The sequence below is a fragment of the Rhinatrema bivittatum genome, chromosome 16, assembly GCF_901001135.1.
Source record: "Rhinatrema bivittatum chromosome 16, aRhiBiv1.1, whole genome shotgun sequence".
NCBI lineage: Eukaryota > Metazoa > Chordata > Amphibia > Gymnophiona > Rhinatrematidae > Rhinatrema > Rhinatrema bivittatum.
The window spans coordinates 34,062,885-34,089,223 of record NC_042630.1 but is presented as its reverse complement, the minus strand read 5'-3'; the positions used below and the strand labels follow the sequence as shown (position 1 = coordinate 34,089,223).

Genomic DNA, 26,339 nt, shown 5'->3' with positions numbered 1-26,339 from the left:
GGGCACTGTAGAACTGGTTCCAACTAAGCAGGCAGCCCAAAGGAGCAGGAAAGCAGGTGGATCAGGGTTATATTCTGTCTAAATATGTCTCTTACATTAGTAGAAAAAATGCATTTTGGCAGATCCCCTATAAATATGGCTGCCCCAGCTGCATTTCCCAGATGCTTCCGCTTTGCATAGCTCATCTCTACACTCATTTCCTAGCTGGTGAATTCTGATGCAGGAACCCCAGTCATTACAGCATTGGGATTTGCCTCAATTCTTGCCTTTCTGCTAAGCAACTGGAATTACAATGGGGGGAAAAAAACAACACAGTACTGGCTCAGACTGGCCCTTATAGGTAGCCCTGTGGCTAAGTAATGGTCTGCCCCAACAACAAACATGTGGTTTGGTCTAAGCTGCAACTGAGCAGTTTGTGGAAAGAGCCAGAGTGGCGAGCAAGGTGAGAGAAGTTAGCCACATGCCCCAAGTGAGGCTGATATATCTGGCGATGGGATTAAGGAGGCCGCCTGAATTCTGCTGCTGAGAATACCTGTTAACGAGCAGGGTACTGGTAAAGAACCCCCTAAAGCTAAAATAGCCTGGGCCCGGGAAAAACTTCAGCCAGTGTTATGATGGGGGAGACAACCTAGGCCTGGGCAAGACGCCTGAGGAGAAGCTAGAGAGCTTCAGGAGGGCCGTCCCTGCTGAGAAAAGCAGTCGGGAGAGCCTCCCTGAAGTTATCTTAGATGCCGGGAGTCTGATGTCTTCCTGTGGATGAGAAACGATGACCAATCATGAAGAGGGGGGGGGGGGGGGAATAGCTGAGAACCAGAGAAGCCAGGGTTCAAATCCCTCGGATGCTCCTTGTGACCTTGGGCAGGTCACGTCACCCTCCCTTGCCTCAGGTACCAGACTGCAAGCCCCTCAGGGGACAGGGAAACCCTTATGGACCCTGGATGTAACTCGCCTTCTAAACACAGACCAAGACATCGCAGTCTAAAGAGACAAGCTGACTCAGCGGGTATGGGTTCAGGCCTTGGCTTCAGATTTTTATTTTCCCTTGCAGTCTCCAATAAAAAGATAGTTTTGAAATAACTGGCTTACAGAGATTATAAAGTTAATTCACCACGACATGAGCATTTTGGCTCCCATTAGCTTGATTTGCAGGTTCACCTCATGTAATTTTATGCATCCAAGTTTGGTGTGAAAGTTAATTGGCATCCCAGTCTGTTATTTGATTCTATTGCAAACACCTAACTCTCTCCTACTTTTCTGCTGCTGCCACAACTGGGGGACATAACCCACCGTCTGGACTGATCCTGGTACATACTACTACTAAATATCAGCGGGTAGGCCTCTAACCTGGACCCAAAACCTCATCTCCCCCAGTCCCTTAAACCATTCTGAGACAGATTTGGGTATCTGCTACCCCTAAGCAGTGCTGGTGCAACCGTGCCATCCTTCCAGGGAAGGGTGGCCGTGACTCAGAGCAGGAGTCCACTTTTGAGTCTCTGCAGCCCTCCAAGGGTCTCTCCCCCCCCCACGGTCCGGTGGGGTATGGCTGCGCGCCCCATTGAGGAAAGCAGAATGTTCTTTTTGACCTTTCTTAAAATAAAAAAAGTTACAAACAAAAATTCTTGCTTTCCTCAACCGGGCGCGCAGCCATACATGTCAGGGAGCAGTGGCCTGGACACACCACAAGGTTTGGCGACCCTGCACACCTTTGCTGCTCCCAGGATTTTGCTGCCCTGGGCACAGGCTTAAGAGGCTGTCGCCAGCAAACTAGGCCCAATTCTATTCATAGACAAAGAATGGGAGGGCATCAACCCCCAGATCCTTCAGGAAAATGTGGTTCTGTTTGAACTGTATATCATGTTATAGCAAAACTACCTGAGAGTAAGCATCTTTATATACCCAAATATAGCACAGTTTCAAATGACTGTATAAACAGTGCATCACAGATACCTAATAATTGCTCTCAAGGTATAAGAGGCAGCTGCAGGAGTCACCTTGACTCAGACAGCCAGGGTTCCAGATGGTTTCTGACTCAGGAAGCAACAAGTTTATAAGAAAATGGGCCGCAGAAGGACCAGGAGCCGGGGTAAGAGCAGAAGCAAGAGCAGAAACAGAAGCAAGAGCAGGGGCAGCCGCCGCCGCAGGAGACAGGAGAACACGGACGCAAGCAGGGGCATGAGCCAAAGCCAGGAGTCGGGGACCCCCTCGCGCAGAAGGAGGAGGGGCAAGAAGCGGGCCAAAAGCCAGTCAAGCTTGGGTGGCTCCAAGAAAAGACGTGGACGCAGGGGTGGAGCGTCCAGCACACCCAAGAGGAAGAGGAGGAGAAGTCGCCGCTCCAAAAAAGGTACACAGCTCTCAAATTTCTCAAAATGTGAATGAGAATGGGTCCTAAACGCCACCCATCCCCAGTGGCCTCGGACAGTAGTTGTGAGATGTTTTGCTGAAGGAGGATGAGGGCATAATCAAGGGGCTGGTGGGAGTGATGGCGTGGGGGGGGGGGGGGGCAGTGGTTAGGGGACAAAATCTGAAACTCAGGATATGCTTGGCTTCTTGCCACCTCAATCTCAGGTCCAACCCTCCAAAGGTTGAGTCCACTCCCTGGGTGTACCCCCAATTGCATCTGAATTTCTGGTCTGAAGTTGCTGCTACCTGTTTTAACTGGAATCTGAAAGTGATTTTTACCTTTTCTATTCTTACCCAACAGCTTAAGGCTCAGTAGGAGGCAAGGGAAGAGGGAGAGTCTTGCTCCAGAGGGAGAGTCTTGCTCCAACTGCCCAGGTCCATCTAGCAAAAACCGAGGAGTTCCTGCTTCCACCAGCACATACCATCACCAATTGCCTCTGGTGAAAGTGAACGAGAAAACCCTGATTAAAGACCAAAAAATCAATGGTTCCAACTCCCTGGGAGTTCTGGTGTCCTGGCGTCTTTCTTTTGGGATTGTTTGTCCATCTTCCTTGGGTCTTACAACAGTATTTTCAAACTTGGAGCAGCTCGTCGCCTCCTTGGTGGTTCCAGTCAAGGCCCAGAAAAGCTGCAATACACTCCTTCACGTCACTATCTCCAGAAGAAACTTAACAGGCCAATATTCAAAAAAAGCTGAACACCTAAATGTAGATGCCTACTACTGACCGCATGTAGGCACTCAGCCCTAGCGAATATTCAAAAGGGCCAATTTAAGAGCCTATTAACCCACCAAATTAGGTTGCTAGAGCCTTTGAAGACTGCCCTTATTTTCCGTTTACACTGAGGCACCAGCCCTCACTTTCATGTTTAGACTTTTATTGCATTAGCTGGAGGCCGACAGCCTTTGCCTTCACCTATAAAAGCTCCCCTAAACTAACTCCACATTTGAGGGTAGGGGTAGGTAGGGTTTAGATTTTTAGAGCAGATGGTTTTCTTTCTCCTTTGCTCTCCTTTCTGTATAGCCCCCACCTATGATCTGTATGATGGATAACCCCCCCCCCCCATGGTGAATAGACTTCTGAGCAGAGCTGTCCCTAAAATGAGTGTTCCCCCTTTGACCTGTGAACCGATGAACACACCAAGCTAAAAGTCCAGCTTTATTATTTCAAGAACTGGGGCTGCAGTGGAAGAAAATACACATAACCATAAACAGATATGAATATTAATGAACAGTCAAACCAGTTTCCAGCAATATTCTGCTGTAGGCTAATGAACTTAAATTTACCTGGTTCCAAGGCCTGGTATACCTTTTACATTAGTAGTGAGCTCATTATAATCCCAAGGGTATATATTTACACCAATAACCGGCCCCAGTAGTATAATTTCCCCCCAGGCCCTTAGAAGGCAACTGCTGTGCTTCATATTATAGTCCCTTAATCCTAGGGGATTAGCAGCCAACATGATGTGTCATCAATCCCTGAGAGCAACAGGCAATAATGATGCATGCAGAGTTAACCAGAACGTGCAAAGGGATGATGCCTTCTGTACAGAGATGGGATCAGGGGTTCAAAGGTTAAAATGAGAAGCAAAAAAGGTGGGTTCAACTAATCCACAGACTCACTTCTGGTGCACAAGAATAACTCTGCTTTTAATGTGGTGATGGGTGTCCTGGAGCATAGTCATGGCAAAGTTCAGGTGGATGAAAATGGTTACTCACGCTCCCGCCCTGAACGACTCTCCCGAGCAGTGGTCTTCCCTCTTCTGCGCCAACACTGCAGCAAACATCCCCAGTCACACACAGACTGTGGGGGGCTGGCAGCAGCTGTAAACCACAACAGCAACAACAGGGATTCAATAGAGAGGATACACATCGTAGCCCCAATGTAATAAGATGCGCTCGTTTGCACGCACAATTTTGTTTGCGCAACCAGGGCTTAATTTGCGGTGGAACGGCCTGGAATGGATCCAGCACTTTTTTTTTATAGTTGGCAGAGCAGCAGGGGGTGTTCTCCAGCCCCTCACATCCAGGCACCTGTAGGGAAGAAGGGGATGACATGAACCTGCCATTCTGCTCCCTAACCCCCCCCCCGAAGTGGGTTATATGGAAGAGTGGGAAGGTGCTGAGGTTGTGAGAGGGCTGAAGAGTGAAATGTGAGTTTAGACAATCAGACTTGGGGGGGGGACAATCTGACAGAGGATTGGGGAGTCAAGGAAAGAATGAAGGGAGAGGATTGAAGGGGGATGAGTAAGAAGACCATGCGGTACCTTTATGGAAGAGATTCACCCAAGGCAGGGTACAGTAAGAAATAAGCAAATTAAATTGTTACAATAACAAGATTGAAGTAGAACAGTAAACAACAATAAACTCACAGCATAAGCACAGTGCAAAGTAAAAACATTAGTATAAACATATAGACAGGAGCCAGGACCTAGGAATAGATTCACAATGTCAGTATATTTATTTATGAAGTTTTCTAGACCAGAAACAGCTCATGGGCAGGGAGACACCCTTCGACTACGACGTCCTGTTCTGAGTGATTGGGTGCTCTCACTTCTGAACGTAATCCGCTTTGAAAGTCCCAAAAAGCGGAAAATAATGTCACGGTGTCTGCCTTCACCAACCAGTGGGCACTGGCGAGCTCTGTTTACACTCTCTCCCCCCCATGTCATATTTTACACTTTATTTGTTTTATGGAACGAATGTAAAGAACATCAATTAGACAAAAACAAACAACCCTAATTTTGCCTCTGCATAGTCGGGGGACGGGGGTAAGGTTTCAAGCTATGAAATGACTGACCTCCTAGTTACAAAATGGAGGCTTGCCACACCTGTAGCCTTCCACGGCCTACAATTCCCAGTATGCCGGTGGGATAGGACGACCGCTAGAGGGGGGGGGGAGGGGGAAGGGGCGGGGAAACGGGTCTACACGTCAGCACGCTGAATCCAGACTAGTCTCCGTGGCCAGGGACCATAACTCCCAGAATGCAATGCCTATTCTACAGATTAAAAACAAACAGAAAAACTGGTCATAAAACCATAACCATCCCAAAGTTTTTAAACTAGTGACACGAATAGGTTGGTAGAAGATATGTTATGCTACCTGTCAACTATTTTAAAACAATGTAACTACACACCTGGCAGCTCTCTCATAGCTATAAAACGGTTTGCTTTTTTCTTTTTAACATTCCCTACCAGCCGAGCGCGCCCAGAGGCCAGGAAAAGGTATGCTCCCATTTGCTTCTTCCTGTTGACGTAGAGGTTCCCATCCACCAGTCATATGCGGGGAAGGGCTGGGAAGTCGGCAGGGTAGCCAATGGAAAAGTGCTGTGCAGGGTGACCTCGAACGCCAGTTTAGGAAGGGATGGGGGAGGAGTCGGTCATTGCAAGTCAAAAGACGGGCCTCAGTAACAGCCACGTGCACATGCGTGCAATAAAAGTGGTGGTAGTGGAGCCTACGGCGCGTGCGTACTAGGGGACATCCGGCGTGGGGCTAACGCGTGAAATAGGAAGGCAGTCAAATCACAACCCCAGCCGGATTGCCAGTGGGGGTAACAGTGCCGAGGCTGCTGCGGTAGAGGGGGTCCACCGGCCCACCGTGACAGAGCCCGTGAGTTTCTGGGGGGGCTTTTACAGGCTGGAGAAAGGCTAGCAGTAGGGGTGAGATTTTAGCATGCTGATGCCCGGTCGCTGGGGGGAGTCGCAGAAAGCATGTGAGCAGCAGCACAGCTGTATGACCCGCCCCCCCCCCCCCCTCCAGGATGACAAGAACTCCAATTTCCACCTGTGCTGGCTCCATCTCACAGCTTTGTAGTTTTAGCTTTTTTTTTTTTCTTTAACTCAATCATTTTTTACATATAGTTACTTTCTTCAACTATGGGTTGGCAACACGGAACATTGGAGGTGGAGGAGGATTTGGGACAAGGCATCAGTTACAGCAGAATTTTGCTATTATTATTATTAGGGATCCAATAAAAACGGTCCAGAGAACGGTAACCACAATGAACCGGGGTCTGCACCAAAAGACAGATGAGATGAGATAGGATGACCTACATATATATATATACCCTAGAGGACACGAGAGATGGGGAAGACATGATGACTTGAATACCTGAAAGATGGTATTAATGCATGAGAAGCAAGTTTGTTTTTTTTTTCTGATGGAAAGGCAGCTGTGGAAGGGGCTATGATAAACAAGGGAATAGAATCAGGAACAGTCAAACCTTTTTTTTTTCTGGAAAAGATAGTGGATGCCTCCCAAAAGAGGTGGTGAGGGCAAGAACAGTAATAAATTCAAAAAAATTGTTATGCCATTTATTTAGGTGCTTTGTTTCATGTAAACTGATACGATGTGAAAACGGCTATCTGTATATAAAAGCTATTAAATAAATACTAAATAAAAGGGCATGGGATAAATGCAGAGGATCCCAAATAGCTAGAAGCTGGGGGTAACGTTTGGTGTAACCTTTCTGTATGAGGGCCCATTAGATTCATTGTACAAATTCACTATCCTTTCCTTTATTGACAGGTTTTGAGCCACACATTGACGTTTTGATCTTTATCTGCCATCATTTACTATGTTCTGATCTCTTTATATCTATATCCTTCCTATTAATGCATGCAATAAAGTGTTTTGAAAATGCATAGTAAAATGTTGGATGAACTGGAATTATTTCTTTCTTCCAAAACATAAGTGAGCCCTAGTTTGTGGGACTCTGGTAGTGGTAAGATATTGGGGTCAGGAGAGTAGATTCATTCTAGTTTACAAATAAACAGACATACACCTCCCTTCCTTTACCCCCCACCCCTTCCATGCTGTGTGCCTGACGGGCTTTATTGCAGGTGCTGCTGGCCCGGGGAGCCAGGGACAGAAGTAGCATGGTACTCAATAGCTTTTATTTCTTTGAATGTGACACACAACTGCTGTGTGAAACAAATAGAAATATATACCTCTAGGAGCCTTCTTTCTTTCTGGAGTTCCAAGGATCTGAACAGGGATATGCCCCACCTTTATCCTCATCAAGGCAGAAGTTGGCTGACCCTATAGGCTGGGGGAATTGAAGTTATGAGACTGATGGGACATCACTAGGGATAGAAGCATCTCATTGTTTTCTCTTGCAGTCATGCGTCTTACCATGCTCCTTGCCATGGCTGCTATGCCCAAGCTGCCTCCAGATTATCGATATGGCATGAGCCGGCCCTGGACCATGGCGGCTCAGAAAAGAAACCCACCTGGAAAGAAACGCAGAAAAATATTTGTGGAGCCCCTAAGCAAGGAAGACTGGCAGGTGTACCGTGGCGATACAGTGAGTGGTGCAACAGTAGAGGGGGAAAATGAGGTACCATGGTCCCAACCACAGTGCCAGAAATCCGGTGACCACTAGTATCAAGAATAATGAATGTGGATAGTGGTTTTTAGCACTATGAGGCCATGGGACTTCTGATTCCTGTGACTTTTTCCCCATTTTTTAAAGCATTTTTGTTGCAGTTAATCAGTTGTCTAGAGGACGTCAAGGCAAGTTGTCCTAAAGTATAAAGTTCCTTAGCAATCTTTGTGATTCAACTTTGCCACGCGGAACTCCATGTTGGCAGCCAGCTGTGTCAAAGGAGCTATATTCAGACCTCTTTAAGCTTGAATGCTTTGGTATGATACAAAACAAACCACATAGGTAGCATATTGCTGAGGTTACTGCCTCAGGTCAATCCAAAGAGGCTGCTCCTATCCTGATTTTGCCCCAAAGCATTCACACATGGAGTTCTAGTTCCGTTGTCCCCTAGGCAAAAATGGGATTATATCCACGTACACTGCATGTAAAATGCGGTCTGTTTCAGCTTGACCTAGATGACATGGAATGATCAGGTAACCTTAACACTGTAGCAACTCTTAAAACTCTTCAATAACGTTTTAAAAGCCCCTGAAAATGCTTCCTGTGATCTCTGCAGTGGCTGTGCCATGAGATCTGCTCTGTACAGATCAAAGCTGTTTGGCAGTAGCTTGCCATAAGTGATTCCCTTGGCAGGGAGCTGGCATTGCTGATTCTGCGGTGCTTTTGCAAGTGATGTCTGACTGCAGATTTTTTTTTTTTTTCAGGTGGAAATCCTGGCTGGGAAAGACATGGGAAAACAAGGGAAGATCGTCCAGATTATCCGTGCCCGCAACTGGGTGGTTCTAGAGGGCCTGAATACGGTAAGGGGAGCATGATGGTAACTACAGCTTGTCAAGACTGGGCCCAGCTTATCAGGTTGGTGCCGCAGCCATAAGAAATCAGGCCAGCTACGTAATTGTGCTAAAGGTATCCACGAGAGGCAGGCATGGGTGACGCTGTGACTAGGGCTAGGAAAAGGTTGCAGTCTGCTATCTGGTGATCCTAGTTTCCTGAGGGAGACTTGGACCGTGCCTGGTATTTTTAACTTCCATCCTAGTGTATTTTTGGGATCCCAGTTTCTTTGTGGAGTGCTTCATGTTTTGATGTGCATTTTGAAAAACTTTTGTTTGTTTAACTTCCAGCATTATCGTTACATTGGTAGATCCGGGGATTATAGAGGGACGTACATTGCCAGTGAAGCCCCGCTGCTCCTCAGCCAGATTTCTCTGATTGATCCCACGGACAGGTAACTCTCTTGCATGTTTTTGGGTACTTGCCAGGTGCTTATGGCCTCTGTTGGAAACAGGATGCTGGGCTTGATGGACCCTTGGTCTGACCCAGTATGGCAAGTTCTTATGTTTGAGTTATCGGTAACATGGAATAGATTTAGTTTTTGGGTACTTGCCAGGTTCTTATGGCCTGGATTGGCCACTGTTGGAAACAGGATGCTGGGCTTGATGGACCCTTGGTCTGACCCAGTATGGCCTGTTCTTAAGTTCTTTGTGTAGTAATGCCCAAAGCCTGAATACAGCAAATATGTGGGAGATGGCTTCTGGTCTGGCCACTATGGCTTGAGACATGTTATAATTTCTCATTTATATTAATTAAATATACATCAGCAAAACAAATAGCTAGATGGAGATATAGCTGCTGACTGTCCAGGCAAGATCACTGCAGGCAAAATAGTGCACAGTAAACACATTTCTTGCATTTCGCAGAGTATGGCCACTGACTTACCTCAGGCAGGAGCCGAGTTTAGTGATAAAGAGCATTGGGATCTCTCTTCGGGAGAAATCCTGGGTATCAAGATGTCCCTTGCTGCTGACACTTAGTGGCCTTGGACAAATCACTTTATCTTCCTTCACATCAAGCCTGACCTTTTTCACAGGATGGGCCAATTTGGTCTTTCTGTTGTCATCTACTGTGTTACTAAGTTCTCGATTTACTCTTCACATTGGACCTGTCTTGTAATTACTATATAAATCACTATTTTATCTATAATACATATTTATTAATACCTGAGTGGACCCTGGGGTAAAGGAGAAGAGGGGCCAGGGGACATGCTGGACCCAATGTTTTTCTGTGTCGGGTGGGTGGCGGGCTCATCATTTTCCTGAAGGGGCGGAGGCCTGTGGTTCATTTGTGACTGGCTTTGCTATTAGTATATATGTATATGAAATGAGGACTAGTAAACACTTAGTCACAATATTTAAAGCTTACAAATATGAAGTTTTTTGTACAAGGTTATTTGTGCCCTACTTTTGTCTGATGGTGGAAATTAAACTTGGCTGCACAGGATGCAATTTAGGTGGGTCTTGGTACCGAATGGGTACCTTTCCTGGGAAGTTCATAAAGCCAGTTTAAAGAGTGTGAGAACCTGTTGCTTTGCCCCAGGAAACCCACGGAGGTGGAATGGCGCTACACGGAGGAGGGCGAGAGAGTGAGGGTGTCGACGCGGACCGGCCGGATCATCCCGAAACCCATGTACCAGCGGCGGGATGGAATCATCCCTGAGCAATGGCAAGGTGAGAAGCTCCAAACGAAATCTTCAGAAACCAGGTCAAACACAAGTCTGTTTATTTTGTGTTCAAGCAGCAAGGGATATATGTGAGCTCCTGTTTTTAGGTCTGAACTGATAAAGCATCCTGGTGCCTAAATACTAGAAAAGATTTGCTAGATAGACATCAGAAAGCCCCCCATCCCTCCCAATATTCTCTCAACCTCCCACCTCTAACCTTGGACCCTCCATTCTTATTTACAAGCCTTTTTTTCATGCTGACAAGAGGGGGGAGTATGTGGTTGGACTGTAGGGGGAGAAAGAGTAGTAGGGATGGGCTGATAGGAACACAAGACTTGCCTTACTGGGTCAAACCAAGGGTCCATCAAGCCCCCTGTATCCTGGCTTGGCCAACAGTGGCAGGATCCCAAGCTGCTTATCCCAATAAGCAGTGGATTTCTGCAACTCTACCTTAATGGTTAATGGGCTTTTCCTCCAGGAACTTGTCCAAACCTTTCTTTAAACACAGCTACACTAATAGCTTTCAACACATCTTCTAGCAACGAATTTCTGGCCAGGTCTGGAAAAATCCTTACCTTACCACCCATAAAGAAATTACCCAAGTTTTTGAAATAAGCCTTCATTACCAGATTCATATCTGGAGTAGATTGAAACGTTATCTGGGCTTCTATTTCAGCATGTGATTCTTCTAAAAACCGTGTTAAATTTTGAAAGTCTATGGCGTTCCCTGACTATTCTTTTTCATTACCATTTTGTTTAGATGGTAATTGAACTGATTTCTTAGTTTCTGGAATATTTTCTGATGGAATCTTTAAATTTTCCACCATATATTTTTTGAGTAATAATTATTTGCTGCTCTTGATTTTAGGGAAATTAAGTATCCAAACATTCAAATGTTTAATAGAATTTTCAAGGTATTCCATCTTTCTAGATGTTACTAATTTTTCATGGGAAAATACTGAAGTTAATTCTTTTAGCCCCTTAACTTCTTCTCCCAGGGTTTGTATATGCATACATTGTTCTGTGAGGATTTTCTGGTGATCTTGAGTAACAATCTAATTTCTTAGAGACATTTTGAAGAATTAAAGACTGCTCCTGAATGCTATTCGCTAGTCTTTTAACTAAATCCGCTAAGGATTCTAAAGAGACAGTTGCATGTTGTTCAATCCTAGCCAGATTTCCCTTCACTTCTCCAGTACCCTGTTTGAGTTCTTCACTACCTACTCCGGTTGGGTTGCCTCCTATAAGGATACTCCCATCCTGGGCTACATTCAGTGGAGGTTCTAACTCCATTTCTACCCCTATATTTCCAGCTGGATAGTGTACAGTGGTAGGAATACCTCCATTTTCACCATCAACTAGGGAAAGATTGTAAGGGGAAGTTGTTAACAAGTGGCGAGGTATAGGGGGACTTAATGATATTTCCCCGGGTGATAGCTGTGTTCCTCCCATAGCTCCACCAATGGGTGTCTCCCCCTGTGTAACCGGAACCACGTATTCAGGTATGAGTCGCTGTTGAGCTAAGGAAATTGGTTCAGCTGGATATACCTTAACCTTAGCTTTCCTTTTATGCGGCATTTTAAGATTTAGGAAATTTTTCACAGGTTCTCCTTACCTGAAAACTTTTATACTAACCAATAAATATATTAAAACAATCTTTTGCATGAGGTGGTTCAATATTTAAAACTAACATTCAACATCATAACCCGCAGCAATCGGATACTGGATCAAATATATAATTCACATTCATCCGGACGAAGCCACGCGCCAGCGTGCACCCCTTTGGAGCGCGGCTTCGGCTGCACGCCAGCGGCGGCAAGCACAGCTGAAGTGCCGATCTTGTAGGCACGTCAGGCCCCTCCCTCTGCCGTCAGGGTCACAGTGGTAGGAAATTCAAAAGTGTAAATTAGAGCACTCACACCACAGCGGGTGCAAGCAAACACACTCACACATGGAAACAAAGTCTCGTCCAGTTGCCCGGAGACACTTCCAAGAGGTAATATTCCAAAACTGCCCGTATTAGTTTGAAATGTATTACCCAGCAACTTCATTGTGTGTCCCCTGGTCTTTGGACTTTTGAAAGAGTAAACAACTGATTAATGCTTACTTGTTCCATTCCACTCATTATTTTATAGACCTCTATCATATCCCCCCTCTGCAGTCTCTTCTCCAAGCTGGAGTCCTAACCTCTTTAGCCTTTCATCATAGGGGAATTGTTCCATCTCCTTTATCATCTTGGGCATGTTTCTCTGTACCTTTTCTAATTCTGCTGTATCTTCCTTGAGGTGTGGTGACCAGAACTGCACACACTACTCAAGATGAGGTCGCTCCATGGAGCGATACAGAGGCGTTATGAGAATCTCTGTTCCTGTTCATACCCGGATCATTCCAAACTCCTGGGATTATAACTCCCTTTCAGCAGATGAAGACAGAGAAAGTTGCACTGGCATATAACCTGGAGTGCTACCTGCAGTCACTCAGTATTTCTCTGATTCTTGTAGAATCAGAGGGTAGAGGTGCAATCCCTGCAGTCTTAAAAAAAAAAAAAAAAAAAAAAAAAAAAAAAGAGACTGAAGATAAGGTGTTAGTATCCCTCCCTGAAGGTTGAGGTCCTGGTGGGGCTAACTCTTTCCTGGTGTAGGGTGAAATGAGCAGGGTGGCGGGGACCCTTTTCGGTCTTGGCTTTTCACTGCCGGGGGGGGGGGGGGAAATAGCTGGTGGGGCCAGAAGGCTCCTCTGGTTGAAGAACTGGTTGGTGGATGTTTTGGTGTAAGTTATGGTCTATTTAGGTAAAAAAAAAAAAATATATATATATTTTCAAAGAACACAGCCCTTACCCATTTATTGGAAATAAACAAAATAATCCCAGTCACTAGAAGGCCCTGCCTGTAATTTTTGGATGGTTGGAGTACATAGGGCTGCCTGTTCTTCAATTACAAATAAACAGACAGAGGCGGACAGATGGTTAGTGATATAGCTCCATCAGTGTACACAGTGCTGTACAGTCACAGACCGACATACTGAAAGGTATCCATGTCGCTTTAATTACATGGAGCAGGCGCCGGTCCGGCTCTTGTCTGATTGCCTATACAGGAATACAGAGAAACATTTTATGTCACAGATCAAGCCTATAGTGCTAAGAAAAAAAAATCAGGTCCCCACCCCAAAGAGTTTAGCATCTATGAATTTTCTTACTTCCTTCCATAATGGTGTGGGAGAGCACGCACTTGACCAAAATGAGCTGTAAATAAATTGCTCCTTTTTTTTTTTTTTAACAGATGGTCCGAAAGACACCTCTGTAGATGATGCCTTAGAGATGACCTACAAGCCGTCCTTAAAAACCTTTGAAGAGGAAATCATGGAGAGAATGGGGATCGTGGAAGCCCGCAGAGCGAGGAAGTCGTACTGGTATTGAACGGAGTTGGACTGCGGCTGCTGGTGTGGGCCTGAACCCTCCTGCAGCCGTAATGTGGGACTGCCTGAGCACCTGCTGCCCTGTGGCCTTGTAAATAATAAAAGTAGTTTTCATAGGGGTTTAGGAGGCATGCTCTTAGCCTCAGGAGAGAAGTTTCTTTACTTTATTCATTGAATTGGGGTTTGTTTTTTGCCCAGCCTCTCCTGGCCCTACCATGCTGTGAATCTTAATCTGCAGTTACCCATGGTCTTTAACCTTTTCCCAAATCTCACAGTGCTGGTCTTTGGGCAGGGGCCATACAAGGTGCTTCCTTGAGACCTCAGTTTGTGTACATCCCGTGTCTGGCCACCAGGTGTCACTGCAGCACGAGGGGAGCAGAAGCTGGCTCAGGGTCTGAAGCCAGGGCTCCCCACCATGGGAGTTTCATGCTGGCCCTTTACATTTCGGTCCGGCACAAGAGGCTGCTCGTCCGACAAAAGTCTCGGAAGGATCCCCGTATCCTGGCCCGGGAGCTGTGCCGAGAGCTTCGTGCTTGTGGGAATGGAAAAGGCCAACGCCAGCCAGCTTCTTACTTGGTTTTGCCAGGCTCATCTGCAGGCAGAGTGGTGGAGGAGGGTTTGGCAGCTACTAACACCAGATTCCTGGGGGAGAACGTGGGGTGAAAGAGGGGAAGCAGTTCACACTGAAACCCTGTATGGGTAAACAAAAAAGAAAAGGTAGAGGAGGGTGAGGATTTCACATAATTGTTTGGATTTTTTTTCTGTAGGGAGCAGCTTATTTTACCAACCCCAGGCTATGGTACCTGGGAGTCTTGCATACGATTGCTGTCTTAGAAACTTACTATCCACATTTACCCAATGCTACACTTTTGGGTATTTTGCTGTGGACTACTGCCTGTATGCAAGTGTTCTCAACCCTCTTATTTATTTAATATACTGATACTCATGATAAAATCTTATCGTACTGGTTTATATCAAACAGGGGAAAACCAACGATATAGGATCAGAAAGTTACATGACACAGGATAATGAATTCAGGACCACTATGAGAGGAAGAAAGAGTTTAACATAGCGCAGCTAGTTAACAAGCAGAATTAAATGGTAACTCGGCAAACGATTTCTTAGGTGAACAACAATTTTAAATCTCTTAAAGTCCTCAGTGAAGTTACATGGCCTCTGATGACGGAAGCACTGCATAGCAAGGGAATAAACCAAGAGGGTTGAGAACACTTGCACTACCTGAAACGAGTTCTGCAGCCGAGGAGGACCCTCCAACACCCAGTTTCCTATCCCAGCCCAGCGGCTGTGGCTGCCAGACACCCGCCCTGAGCCTGCAGGCAGCAGCAAGTAAAGGGAGACCTGCCCACTGGTCTGTTACTGCCAAATCATCCCCCCAGTCCATCAAGCATGCGTCAGCAAATGGTTCATTCTGCCACCCGATGAAATACAAAAGGGTGCAGTGAAGCATTCTCTACATGCGGAGGAGGGTATTCCAGGTCACATAAAAGGAATCCAATCAGTGGGCAGCCATCTAATACTAAAACCACTGCCTCTGATGAGAGAGCAAGCAGGAGGCTGTTCACCAACAAATTAAAAAGAAGATAGGACAAAAGGGTCTTACCTGCTAATTGTCATTCCTGTAGTACCACAGCTCAGTCCAGTCTCCTGGGATTTGCCTCCCTGCCAGCAGATGGAGACAAAGTCTTGCTGATGCTGGAATATAACGTGGTGTGCTATCCGCAGTTTGCCAGTATTGACCTCTACCCAAGCTAAGATGTTAGTAAATGCAAACCATCATAACTTGACATGACACATCCCCCCTGAACGAGTAGTTAGATGTGGAACACCCTTTCATGGAAATGATCCTTTCCACCTTAATACCAGGAGAAAAGCCAAAAAAGGATAACATGTACCAATCTTCAATTTATTTACAAGAATAGATCGCACAGACTCTCCAAATCTCCCTTTCCGCCGGTGGGTGGGACTCTGGACTGATCCGTGGTACTACAGGAACAAAAATTAGCAGGTAAGAACCAATTTTCCTTTCCCTGTATGTATCTGGATCAGTCCAGACTCCTGGGATGTACCAAAGCTTCCTTAAACAGGGTAGGTCTGCAAGAGTCCTGCTCAAAGTACACTTTCACCAAAGCCCATGGCAGCTGGAGCCTGGACGTCCAAACAATGTCTGGCAAAAGTGTGCAGTGACTTCCAAGTTATCGCCCTGCAAATCTCTCGTGGCGACAGGATGTCACCTGTGACCATGTCGAATGAGTTTTCAAACCCTCAGGGACCATAAGCCCCTGGCAGATATATGCCGAACCTCATACCTCTTTCAACACACATTGGTGGACTTTGAAGCTTTATGCCCCCTTCTTTGAGCCAAAGCATAGCATGAAAAGATGATTCGAGAGTCTAAAGGAATTAGGGACTTTAAGATATTTCAACAAGGCCCGTTTTACATCCAAAGACTGCAATTCATTCGCAAGAGGCATCGTTGTGTCTACACTAAGTCCAGCAGCGCCACCGTCTGATTTAAATGAAGACGGGACTGTACGCAAAGAGACTCCAGCATCCATTATCTTCAAAAGGGTAACCCTGCAAGAAAGGGCCTGCAACTCTGAAATTAAGAACATAAGAATATGCCATACTGGGTCAGACCAAGGGTCCATCAGGCCCAGCATCCTGTTTCCAGCAGAGGCCAAACCAGGCCACAAGAACCTGGCAATTACCCAAACACTAAGAAGATCCCATGCTACTGATGCAATTAATAGCAGTGGCTATTCCCTAAGTAAACTTGATTAATAGCAGTTAATGGACTTCTCCTCCAAGAACTTATCATAACCTTTTTTGAACCCAGCTACACTAATTGCACTAACCACATCCTCTGGCAACAAATTCCAGAGTTGTGCGTTAAGTGAAAAAGAACTTTCTCAGTATAGTTTTAAATGTGCCCCATGCTAACTTCATGGAGTGCCTCCTAGTCTTTCTATTATCTGAAAGAGTAAAAAACCGATTCACGTCTACCCGTTCTAGACCTCTCATGATTTTAAACACCTCTATCATATTCCCCATCAGTCGTCTCTTCTCCAAGCTGAAAAGTCCTAACCTTTTTAGTCTTTCCTCATAGGGGAGCTGTTCCATTCCCTTTATCATTTTGGTAGCCCTTCTCTGTACCTTCTCCATCGCAATTATATCTTTTTTGAGATGCGGTGACCAGAATTGTACACAATATTCAAGGTGCGGTCTCACCATGGAGCGATACAGAGGCATTATGACATTTTCCGTTTTAGTCACCATTCCCTTTCTAATAATTCCCAACATTCGGTTTGCTTTTCTGACTGCCGCAGCACACTGAACCGACGATTTCAATGTGTTATCCACTATGACACGTAGATCTCTTTCTTGGGTTGTAGCACCTAATATGGAACCCAACATTGTGTAATTATAGCAAGGGTTATTTTTCCCTATATGCATCACCTTGCACTTATCCACATTAAATTTCATCTGCCATTTGGATGCCCAATTTTCCAGCCTCACAAGGTCTTCCGGCAATTTATCACAATCTGCTTGTGATTTAACTACTCTGAACAATTTTGTATCATCTGCAAATTTGATTACCTGCTAGCAGAACAAATTGCTACCAGAAAGGCTACCTTTAAGGTAAGGTCCTTCAGAGTCGCTTTACGCAGTGGTTCAAACAGAGCCATACACAAACCTTTGAGCACCAAATTAAGACTCCCGGGGGGAACATACCTTGTGTACCGGAGGCCCCAAATGCTTTGCCCCTCGGAGAAAACGTACCACATCTGGATGCGCAGCTAAGGCTGCTCCATGCTCTTTGCCTCTTAAGACAGCCCAGCGCTGCCACCTGGACTCAGAGTTAAAGGCCAAACCTTTTCACAAATCCTTGTTGCAAGAAGGACAAAGTGCGCCACTGACGTGTACTCTTTGCACCAAGCCTTAAAAACTCTCCACACTCGCACATAAGCCAATGATGTTGACTATATCCTAGCTTGCAACAGAGTGGCAATGACATCCTCGGGATATCCCTTACACCTCAGATGCTGCCTCTCAAAAGCCAAGCCACGAGAGAAGCGAACTGCCTGATCTGAAAATATTGGCCCTTGGTGCAACAGCTTGGGAAGATGAGTGAGGCGTAGCAGCCCGTCCACTGATCAAATCGCAAACCATGGCTGCCAAGGTCATTCTGGTGCCACCAGAATCACCTCTCCCCATTGAATATCTGCCGCAACACCTTTCCCACCAGAGGCCATGGGGGAAATACATAGAGGAGAATCCCTTGGGGCCAAGGAAGCACTGATGCATTGACTCCTTCCGCTCCACATTCACTTCTTCAACTGAAGAAGCGTGAAGCCTTGGCAATATGTCTGTCTTGCCATCAAGTCTATTTGAGTAGCAACCCCTCTGAGATGGATTAGTTGCATCGCTTCCTCCGCCAGCTCCCAGTCCCCAGGATCCAGTTGCAGCTGACAGAGAAAATCCTCCTGGACACTGTCTATCCCGGCTATGTGAGAGACTGCCAACAGCTTCAGATTCTGCTCAGACTAGAAGATCAACTCCTGAGCTACCACTCGACTCTTGGTACCACCCTGGCGGTTGATGTTCACTACCATTGTCACATTGTCTGACAATACTAGAACCAGTCACCCTTGCAAACGAGGCAGGAAGGCCTGCAATGCCAGGAGTACTGCTCTGGTCTCTAACCAATTTATAAGCCTTGACGCTTCTTCCAATGACCACCGACCCTGCACCACCTGAGACTGACACATAGCCCCCCAACCGGTGAAGCTCGCATTGGTTGCCACCAACACAATTCGGGACTTGCAAGGCTACCTCCCTCCCCCCCCCAATTCAAATGGCTCCGACAAAGCCACCATAAGAGTCTCAACCTGGCCACAACCGTAAGAGGTATCGGTAGATGAAACTGCTCTGACAACTGATCCTGCCGTGAGGGCAAGGCTGTCTGCAGAGGCCTCATGCGAGTAAACCCCCAAGGAACTCATTCCAACGTGGAAGACATGGAGCAGAGAACCTGCAGGTAATCCCGCACACTGTCCAACAAACTGGAAAGCTGTCTCTGCAGCTTGTCGATCCGCTCCTGGGTGAGAAACACTCTCCTGATCCTGGTATCGAAACGCACCCCCAGGAATTCCAATTTCTCAGACGGAGCTAGATGACTCTTTGACAGATTCACGACCCAACCAAGAGATCTCAGTTGCTGCAGCACCTTCGCAACCAGCCAAATACAAAGGTCCTCCGACTTTGCCCTAATAAGCCAATAATCTAGATGCGGGTGAACTAGTATTCCTTCTTTCCTGAGGGCCACAGCCACCATTACCTTGGTGAAAATTCTCAGGGCCGTCGCCTGACCAAAGGACAGGGCGCGAAACTGGAAACGAGCCCTGAGGATCATGAACCTCAGAAACCTTTGATGATCTGGCCAGATTGACTGAAGCTTATTTGCACATTCCAATATAGAGAAGGTACAGATGAGGTCATATAATGCATGCGCTCCGTAGGTCACTATAGCTTCCAGCTGCTCAACCGGTTTGGTCTCTGATGCTGACATCGCCTTATCTGACTGCAACTGCTGCACCCAGCGTAAACTGGCCCAAGGCATAAAACTGCTGTGCACTGCAGTGCGAATGCCAAAAGCAGACACTTCAAAAATCTTTTTGAGGTGGACCTCCAATTTTCTATCCTGCATATCCTTCAGAGCAGCAGATTCCGCCACAGGAATAGTCGTTGTCTTCAACACCGCTGATACCGAAGCATCCATCATCAGCATCCATAACTCCGTGTCTTCCAGCAACAGATATAATTTTTGCATAGCTCTACCAAGCTTCAAACCTGTGTCTGGAGTCTCCCACTCCCGGAGCACCAGCTTCTTTACAGATCTGTGGAATGGAAAAGCTGTCACGGAAACCCTTAATCCCTCCAGGACTGGGTCCACTTCTTCATGATCCGATTCATCTCTTGGTTCTTGAGTCCCAGCTCTTTAAGAATCGGGGGCCACAATTCTTCCCTATAGAATAGGCAAACCACCTTCAGATCATCCCCTTCCACTGTAGCGGGCTAGCCCCGCTCTTCAGACAGAGCAGGATCTATCACCGGTGGATCCTCTGCTTGAGAGTCTTCCCCTTACGAATCCTCTGAAGGCTCATCTGCTTCCACTGCATGAGGGCCCTGATCCAGGACTCGCCGAACCCGGATTGGCCTCCTAGGCCGCGTCCCTCTGGCCCTTTTAATAGGGCACGGATCCTGGGAACCCTCAGGTCTTAAAGGGCAGCGTCCCGCAGCCTTCCTGGCCAGAAATGCCTTGTGCATAAGCAACACAAATTCTGGGGAAAATTCAGCTGGATATCTGAATCCTGACCCTGGAGGTCTTCATCCTCCTCAGATAGAGGTTCCCGGGACCCGCGGGCCTCCTGTCAGCTACAGTTAACTGTGGGGGAAGGGCTCCTTCCTTTCCCGTCTTCTCAGCTGAAGCAGCAAAAAGAAGCTAAAATGGCCGCTGTTCCCGCAGAAACCGGGAAGGGGGTCCTCAGCTGCAACGGCACTTCCCATGGCCTCCGGGGACATCTGATGCCTGCCCGATGCTTTTTCCAGCCTCCCTGCACTACCCTCTCCCCCAGAGAGGCATCGGGTACAAGTACCGTCACGCGAGAGACGGGCGCGCGCCTCTCCCCAAGCTGTGCACTGACTGCCGCGCGGCATAGTCACTATTGTGCTGCACGCATGCCCCCCGACTAGCGATACATGGAGGATTCAGCACGGGGAGCCTGAAACGCACCAGACAGACAAGGCCCGCTCAACCCTGGCACACAGAATGGCAGGAAAAAAAAACCAAACACCCCCTCTTACTTTTTCTTAAACTTTACAAGTTTAATAAAACACTTCCCTGCATCAGGCTGTCGATTTCAGTTGTCTTCCTGGAGGAGAGGGAACTGGATCACCAATTATCTCCCCCTTCGGTGGCAAAAAGGACGGAGACCGCAAAGGGCTTCCAACCCCCACTGCTTGCCCACTCCTCTCCCAGAAAGGATGGACCTACCGACCTTATGGGAAGAACTCTTTACCTAATCTTCCTAATACTAGGGGTTTGTTTGGTTTTTTTTAAGTCTTCAGACTGCAGGTTTTGCACCAGCATCGACCGCTGGAGACAGAAATACTGGCGGACTGCAGGTGGCACACCAGGTCATATACAATTATGTGGTATCGAATAAGACCCTCACTAAATCAATACATTCATCAAACGAGAGAGTATACATCAAACATCTAAACCATTTACACAATGAAAAGATCTATTACACTAATATGTTTATTACAATAATTACATCATGGGTGCTTCACAAAGCATATACAATATCTATCGTTTTACAAAAATTAGATATTTGCACATATCATCATATCAAAAATTAAAATACACCCACATCCCCTATCATAATACCACCCATAGTCCATAAAATACCCAAATCATACATACCAAACACACAATCTACATTCATGTAGTCTCACACATGCCTAAAAAACTCCGTGTTTTCTTTAACAGCAGCTTCATAAGAGGAAAACTCTAATCTTTCCTATTAACAAAATGTGCAAATATCTAATTTTTGTAAAACAATAGATAGTGTTGATTTTTTTTAATTTGTTTTTTATATACCGACATTCAACGTAAGTCATCACATCGGTTTACATATAAAAATTAAAAAAAGAAAAGGTTAAATTGTAATAAATAGTAGAAAGTAGATAGGCAAAATAGTAGAGGGAGAATTAATTAATGAGCAGGGAAAATAAAGTATGATTTGCAAATATTAAATAGGGTGGCGATGATGAATCTTATTATTATGTTGGGTGTGCTCTCTCAAAGAGCCATGTTTTTAAATTTTTTTTTTTAAATGTTTGTGATGATGGCTCAATTCTTAGTTCAGTGGGGAGGGTGTTCCATAAAAGTGGCCCGGCAAATGAGAAGGCGCCTTCTCTTGTTGAGTTGAGGTATGTGCAAATACCTAATGTTTGTAAAATGATAGATATTGTATATGTTTTGTGAAGCACCTATGATGTAATTATTATAATAAACATATTAGTGTAATACACCAGTGTCGGCAAGACTTTCTCTGTCTCCATCTGCTGGAAGGGAGGCGAAACCCAGGAGTCTGGACTGATCCTGGTACGTACAAGGAATATAGAATTGCAGAACAGGCTAGAAGATTTTCTTTTGGCATGGTAATTTTGTACATAAACGTCTTACAGTTTACTAGTAAAATGAGATTTGTCAATACAGGACAATCCTGGTTTTCTTTGTATTCTTAACAAGGGAGGTAACAATGTATAATCAATGGGTCCAGCAAACTTTGAGCTTGACATTGTAGCTTACAAGTTAATGCACAGGGCTGTAAAACCTGCAGGCCCTCCTGTGTGACAGCCGAGTACTGAGCAGAACTGAAATCTGCAGACCCAGGTTCCAATCCCACTTCTCTCACCGTCACACTCTCTGACCTTGAACATCACACTACTGTTCTGAGCTCAAAGGTAAGTGTAAAGTTTTCAAGCCAGATGCTTTGTAAGCACAGGACTTAACTAATCCAGCACTGCAGACAGGGATGGATCTAATGTCCCCCTGGTACTGACCAGTAATTACCGTATATACCCGTGTATAAGTTGGGAAATTTATGCCAGAAAATAAGCCCGAAAACGCTGGGTCGACTTATACATGCTGAGTTCTGCACGGTTTTTTGTTTTGTTTTGGGGGGGGGGGGGTTGGTTTGTTTTTTTATGTGCCCATTTCATTTTCAGATTGGGGGCAAGCCAAAATTTAGTTTAAAAATTAAAGCACCCCAAAACCCACCCAACCCTTCAAATTTGATTAAATATAAAGCGCATCCCCCCAAGTCTCACACAGAGTCCCTGGTAGGGGGGGGCGGCCGGGAGCCCTCCCCCAGAGAGGCATCGGGTACAAGCACCGTCAAGCGAGAGATACGTGTGCCTCTCCTCAAGGAAGTTGGGGCGGGTTGGGTTTTTTTAGGTATGCATTTCCCCCCCCCCCCCCCCCAAAAAAAAACAAAACAACCCACTAGGAAAACCACACGAAATTTCGGGGGTTTTCCTATCTTTTTTTGTTACCCGAAATGCAACAAAATAGAAAACACCATCTGTATTTCCTATTGCGTGGCAAACCACTGCCCATCTCTAACGCATACTATCAGTTTTCCCGCGCATGCTATGATGCTCCTGAGGTATGCGTGTGCATACGTGCCAACCACCAAAACAGTGCAGATAGCCGCATAAGTTAAGCGGCTACCACTGACAGCAGCAGTTATGCGGCCAACTCTGACCTGTCCTAAAGCTAGTGCGCCACGTGACGTGGGTTTAATACAGACATCTCCCTGACAGATTGCTCATCCTATACCGCAACTTATACAGGGGCCAATGGATTTTGCTCTCGAAATCACCCATCAACTTCTACGTGGGTATATACGGTATGTCTGCAGCACAGACATGCCAGTACGTGCCTTGAAGTTTGGAGTCTGAAGGTGAAACAGGGGGGGTGGCAGCTCTGGATACCAACCTCTCTCCTGCAGGAATATCATCCTGTCCAGCAGAAGGAGCGTTTCCACTAAGGGCGCCAGCAGCAGGGCCAGGCTGAAAAACGCCACCACGTTCCGTCGCTGGGACAGCATGGACTGCAGCGCAGCCTCGTCCAGAGGGACGCCAGGGTCCAATCCTGCTCGCGCCAGCCCCCGACGCGCGTACCTGCCAACGAACACCAAGCACACGTCACGGCCTGCCTCCTCGTCCTACGGTGGAAACCCTTAGGACCCCCGGTGCCTGACCTCTCTCTCTTCCCCCCTCCCCGGTGAGAGCTACAAAAACAGAGGAACCACATGGTCCTGGCTGAGCAGCTGTCCAGAACCTGTAAGCCCTTTGCAAAAGCTCAGCTGCATGGGGTTTAGACAGTCAGGGTAGCGCAATACAAAGAATTGCAGGCTGCAGAGTCCAGGACTCACATTCAGGGAACCCTCCACAAAATCTAAATATCTTGGTTCCTTCTCTCCAGGTTTATGAAAGCCGTGCAGTGTGAAAAACCTCAGGGATAACTGGATGATATCAAAACCAGAGCTAAAAATGTCTTCCCTCCCCCCCCCCCAAAAATGTGTTTGCCCTCTCTTTCCGCTGGCGGACCTTTATGCATGGATCCGTTTGCAGTTCTATCCTGGCCTGCAGGTTCTGGAGAACTATCGGCTTCAAGTTACTCTAAATGTAACCAGAACGTGGTCGATGCATGGTTGTAACAGCCTTCTTCGAGTGGCCAGTGCCAACCATACAACCCCATTTGGCCACCAGCTGTCATAAGTAGGTGGCCAAATGACCTCTAAACAGGAAAAGGACGAGGAAGAGACAATACCTATTCAGAAGGTATTACTTACTCCTCAAAGGAAAGTTGATATGCCTTTTTTATGGTCTGGATCCCAAGTCGCTTCTTGGATGGGTCTAATCCCCTGATCACCGTCTCTAGGACAGCTCGAAAGCAATGCGCGTGTAGGGCCGGACCCTCGCCCCGCAGGCGCTCGGCGTAGTCCTCAATCGCATGGCAGGCCACTTCGCGTGCTTTGTAAGAGAGCCGATGGCCGGGGAGCTGAGCCACCCAGGCGCTCATGGGGTAGCTGGGCTCCACGGCTGGGGCAGGCTCGGGAAGGCGATGGGGACCTGGACCTCCAGGCGGAGCCGGTGGCTCTGGGGTGGTGATCTTCATGTAGCAGCAGGCAACGGAGGTGATGCCCACGATGTTGGGACACCTGGCAAAGTGCCGGAGCATGGCCACGCTGAGGTCACCACAGGCGTGAAGCCCTGTTAACACAAATCTGCTCTCGGCGGAAAAACCATGTGCATCGGCAGAGTTCAGAGGTCCTGGTGGGCGTGGCGGCTTTGCACGGTGACAGCCACAGGATTGGCAACAGCCTGAATTTCTAGAAATGTTTGGGCAGCTGTAAAAATTCTGATCCCTATTTTCCTGGTTTGAAGAACTCAATCGTCTGCTTCCCTCACTTTCATCTTCTGAAAGCTCTGCTGCTGTTTTACCATGAGCTTCACCTCCTGAGGTTTCCATGGATAGTGCTGGCGCTTCCTTCTCCGCATTTTCAGCAGAGGCCCCACTGCAAGGAGCGAGATTCTGCTGGGCTGTAGAGCCCGTCCCGGCTAGCTGGGACAGGCCACTTACTGCCACTGGACATTTCTGGTCAGTTCGGTCCTCGCATAACTGGAGGAGGAATTCTTCCCACGATGCTCTGGGGTCCACCCATCCCAAAATGTGTCTTGGCATCCGTAGGGCAGGGCTACGACTGCTGTCGCCATCAAGGCACTAGAGAAAGCAAATATGACATAGATAAGATCGCTTGCTGACTGGAGCCCAGAGGAGACCAGCGTTCTGACACACAAACCTCCGAGGCCGTCCCCTTCTCTTTCCGTAAGATGCCGCCCAGCTGCTGGTCGAACTTGGTGGCCATGGCGACCAGATGCTCATCCGCCTCCACAGCTGTAACGGACAAACCGAAGCCGAAGGCCAGGAACCGGGAGAGATGGCCCTTAGAAAGAGAAAAAACAAAACAAAACAATATTTTGTTTCCAGCGGGAGCCAGGGATATGGCCAATCAGAGCTTCCTCGGACCCAATGCAGATGTTGATCCCTAGATCTGGTGCCCTGCATAACCTCAAGATATTACAGTCTAAATAAATAAATAAATACACACACACACAGTAAATTAGAGTGCCACAGAAGAGGAGGAAAATCAGGGAATGTTAGGAATGTTTACTGCATTACTAAAACTATTATAAAGTGCTACTAAGCACACCAAAGACAACTGAAGCTGCTTTAATTCATACTAAATATACAGAGCCTTAATTAGCCAAAGCACCAAAGAAATATCCATGTGTCTGCACAAATACTCGGTGGCGTCCTCTGTGCTCCCAACCAAACCATGGCGCTAGCATGCACTGATCATCCCAGGCCGTGGGGATCGGCATCGTGCCAGCGGAGGTATATTCATTACGACAACACGCTGGCTGCTCCAGGCATGACGCTGTCGTCCGCGAGGGACCAGGAGATGCGGACGCCGTGCAGCCGTGGTTTGCGCGAGAATGTTAAGATGTCGGTTAATCGAGGGACCGAGGCACCGGCTCACCACGGCTTGGCAAGTCTGCTCTGAATTAAATCGCACATTGCTTTAATTCAGCGTGGTCCGGAAAAAGAAAACCCCCCCAGCCCCATCATGCTGGTATTCGCCAGTGGATAAAGGGTTCTGGGACCTGGGCTCGTTTCAAGACGCTGTTGGAAGATCATACCTGGCCAGATCCAACGTCCACAATGCGGTCGCAGCCTGTGACATCACTCAGCTTCTTTACCAGCTGCAAAGCGAAAAGCACAAAGGTCAAAAGGTGCTGTGCCAGACCGAAAAGGAAGCCAAATCAGCGTGGGAACTGAGGAATACATGTACAGTTGCAGAGAGGAGTCTTACTGTTCGGTCAAAGCAGCTGCAGAAAACGCAGAAGAAACCAAATTTGGCGGCAGAGAAGGACCGTAAGGTGGTGCCTGCCCAGTCTATTCCCTGGTGTAGTGTGTCAGGGA

General features: G+C 46.9%; 2 protein-coding genes and 2 long non-coding RNA genes across 10 annotated transcripts in view; 2 read left to right on the top strand and 2 right to left on the bottom strand.

Moving 5' to 3' along the window:
- Positions 1 to 1,981: 1,981 nt before the first annotated feature.
- On the top strand, positions 1,982 to 2,903 carry LOC115078657. Its single transcript, XR_003853131.1, has 2 exons — positions 1,982 to 2,341; positions 2,702 to 2,903. It is a non-coding gene; the product is annotated as an uncharacterized LOC115078657 (long non-coding RNA).
- A 1,124-nt stretch (positions 2,904 to 4,027) lies between these two features.
- On the bottom strand, positions 4,028 to 5,739 carry LOC115078716. Its single transcript, XR_003853137.1, has 2 exons — positions 5,536 to 5,739; positions 4,028 to 4,222 (listed from the first exon to the last, which is right to left on the bottom strand). It is a non-coding gene; the product is annotated as an uncharacterized LOC115078716 (long non-coding RNA).
- A 118-nt stretch (positions 5,740 to 5,857) lies between these two features.
- MRPL24 (mitochondrial ribosomal protein L24) lies at positions 5,858 to 13,844 on the top strand. The gene is made up of 6 exons (XM_029581701.1): positions 5,858 to 6,008; positions 7,520 to 7,704; positions 8,490 to 8,585; positions 8,907 to 9,010; positions 10,159 to 10,289; positions 13,561 to 13,844. Exons 2-6 carry the CDS (start codon positions 7,522 to 7,524, stop codon positions 13,695 to 13,697), a joined length of 651 nt encoding a protein of 216 aa, XP_029437561.1. The 5' UTR covers positions 5,858 to 6,008; positions 7,520 to 7,521; the 3' UTR covers positions 13,698 to 13,844.
- Positions 13,094 to 26,339, bottom strand: part of RRNAD1 (ribosomal RNA adenine dimethylase domain containing 1) — a 21,613-nt gene continuing 8,367 nt past the window's right edge. For 6 of the 7 annotated variants that reach the window (XM_029581692.1, XM_029581696.1, XM_029581695.1 and 3 more), the window contains 6 exons: positions 26,057 to 26,119; positions 25,156 to 25,299; positions 24,145 to 25,076; positions 23,286 to 23,470; positions 14,270 to 14,387; positions 13,094 to 13,367 (listed from right to left, as the gene is read on the bottom strand). In XM_029581692.1, coding sequence (XP_029437552.1) covers positions 13,328 to 13,367; positions 14,270 to 14,387; positions 23,286 to 23,470; positions 24,145 to 25,076; positions 25,156 to 25,299; positions 26,057 to 26,119 — 1,482 coding nt within the window. In that variant the 3' untranslated portion in view covers positions 13,094 to 13,327. Of the gene's footprint in view, positions 13,368 to 13,486; positions 14,388 to 23,285; positions 23,471 to 24,144; positions 25,077 to 25,155; positions 25,300 to 26,056; positions 26,120 to 26,339 lie in introns of those variants that run through there. The other variant, XM_029581698.1, reaches the window with a different exon arrangement.

What these genes read in the sequence shown, in the direction of transcription:
- MRPL24 (XM_029581701.1), top strand. Translation starts at nt 7,522, where the DNA reads ATGCGTCTTACCATGCTCCTTGCCATGGCTGCTATGCCCAAGCTGCCT. An exon ending in TTCTAGAGGGCCTGAATACG is followed by an intron (nt 8,586 to 8,906) that starts GTAAGGGGAGCA and finishes TTTAACTTCCAG; the next exon opens with CATTATCGTTACATTGGTAG. An exon ending in CTGATTGATCCCACGGACAG is followed by an intron (nt 9,011 to 10,158) that starts GTAACTCTCTTG and finishes GCTTTGCCCCAG; the next exon opens with GAAACCCACGGAGGTGGAAT.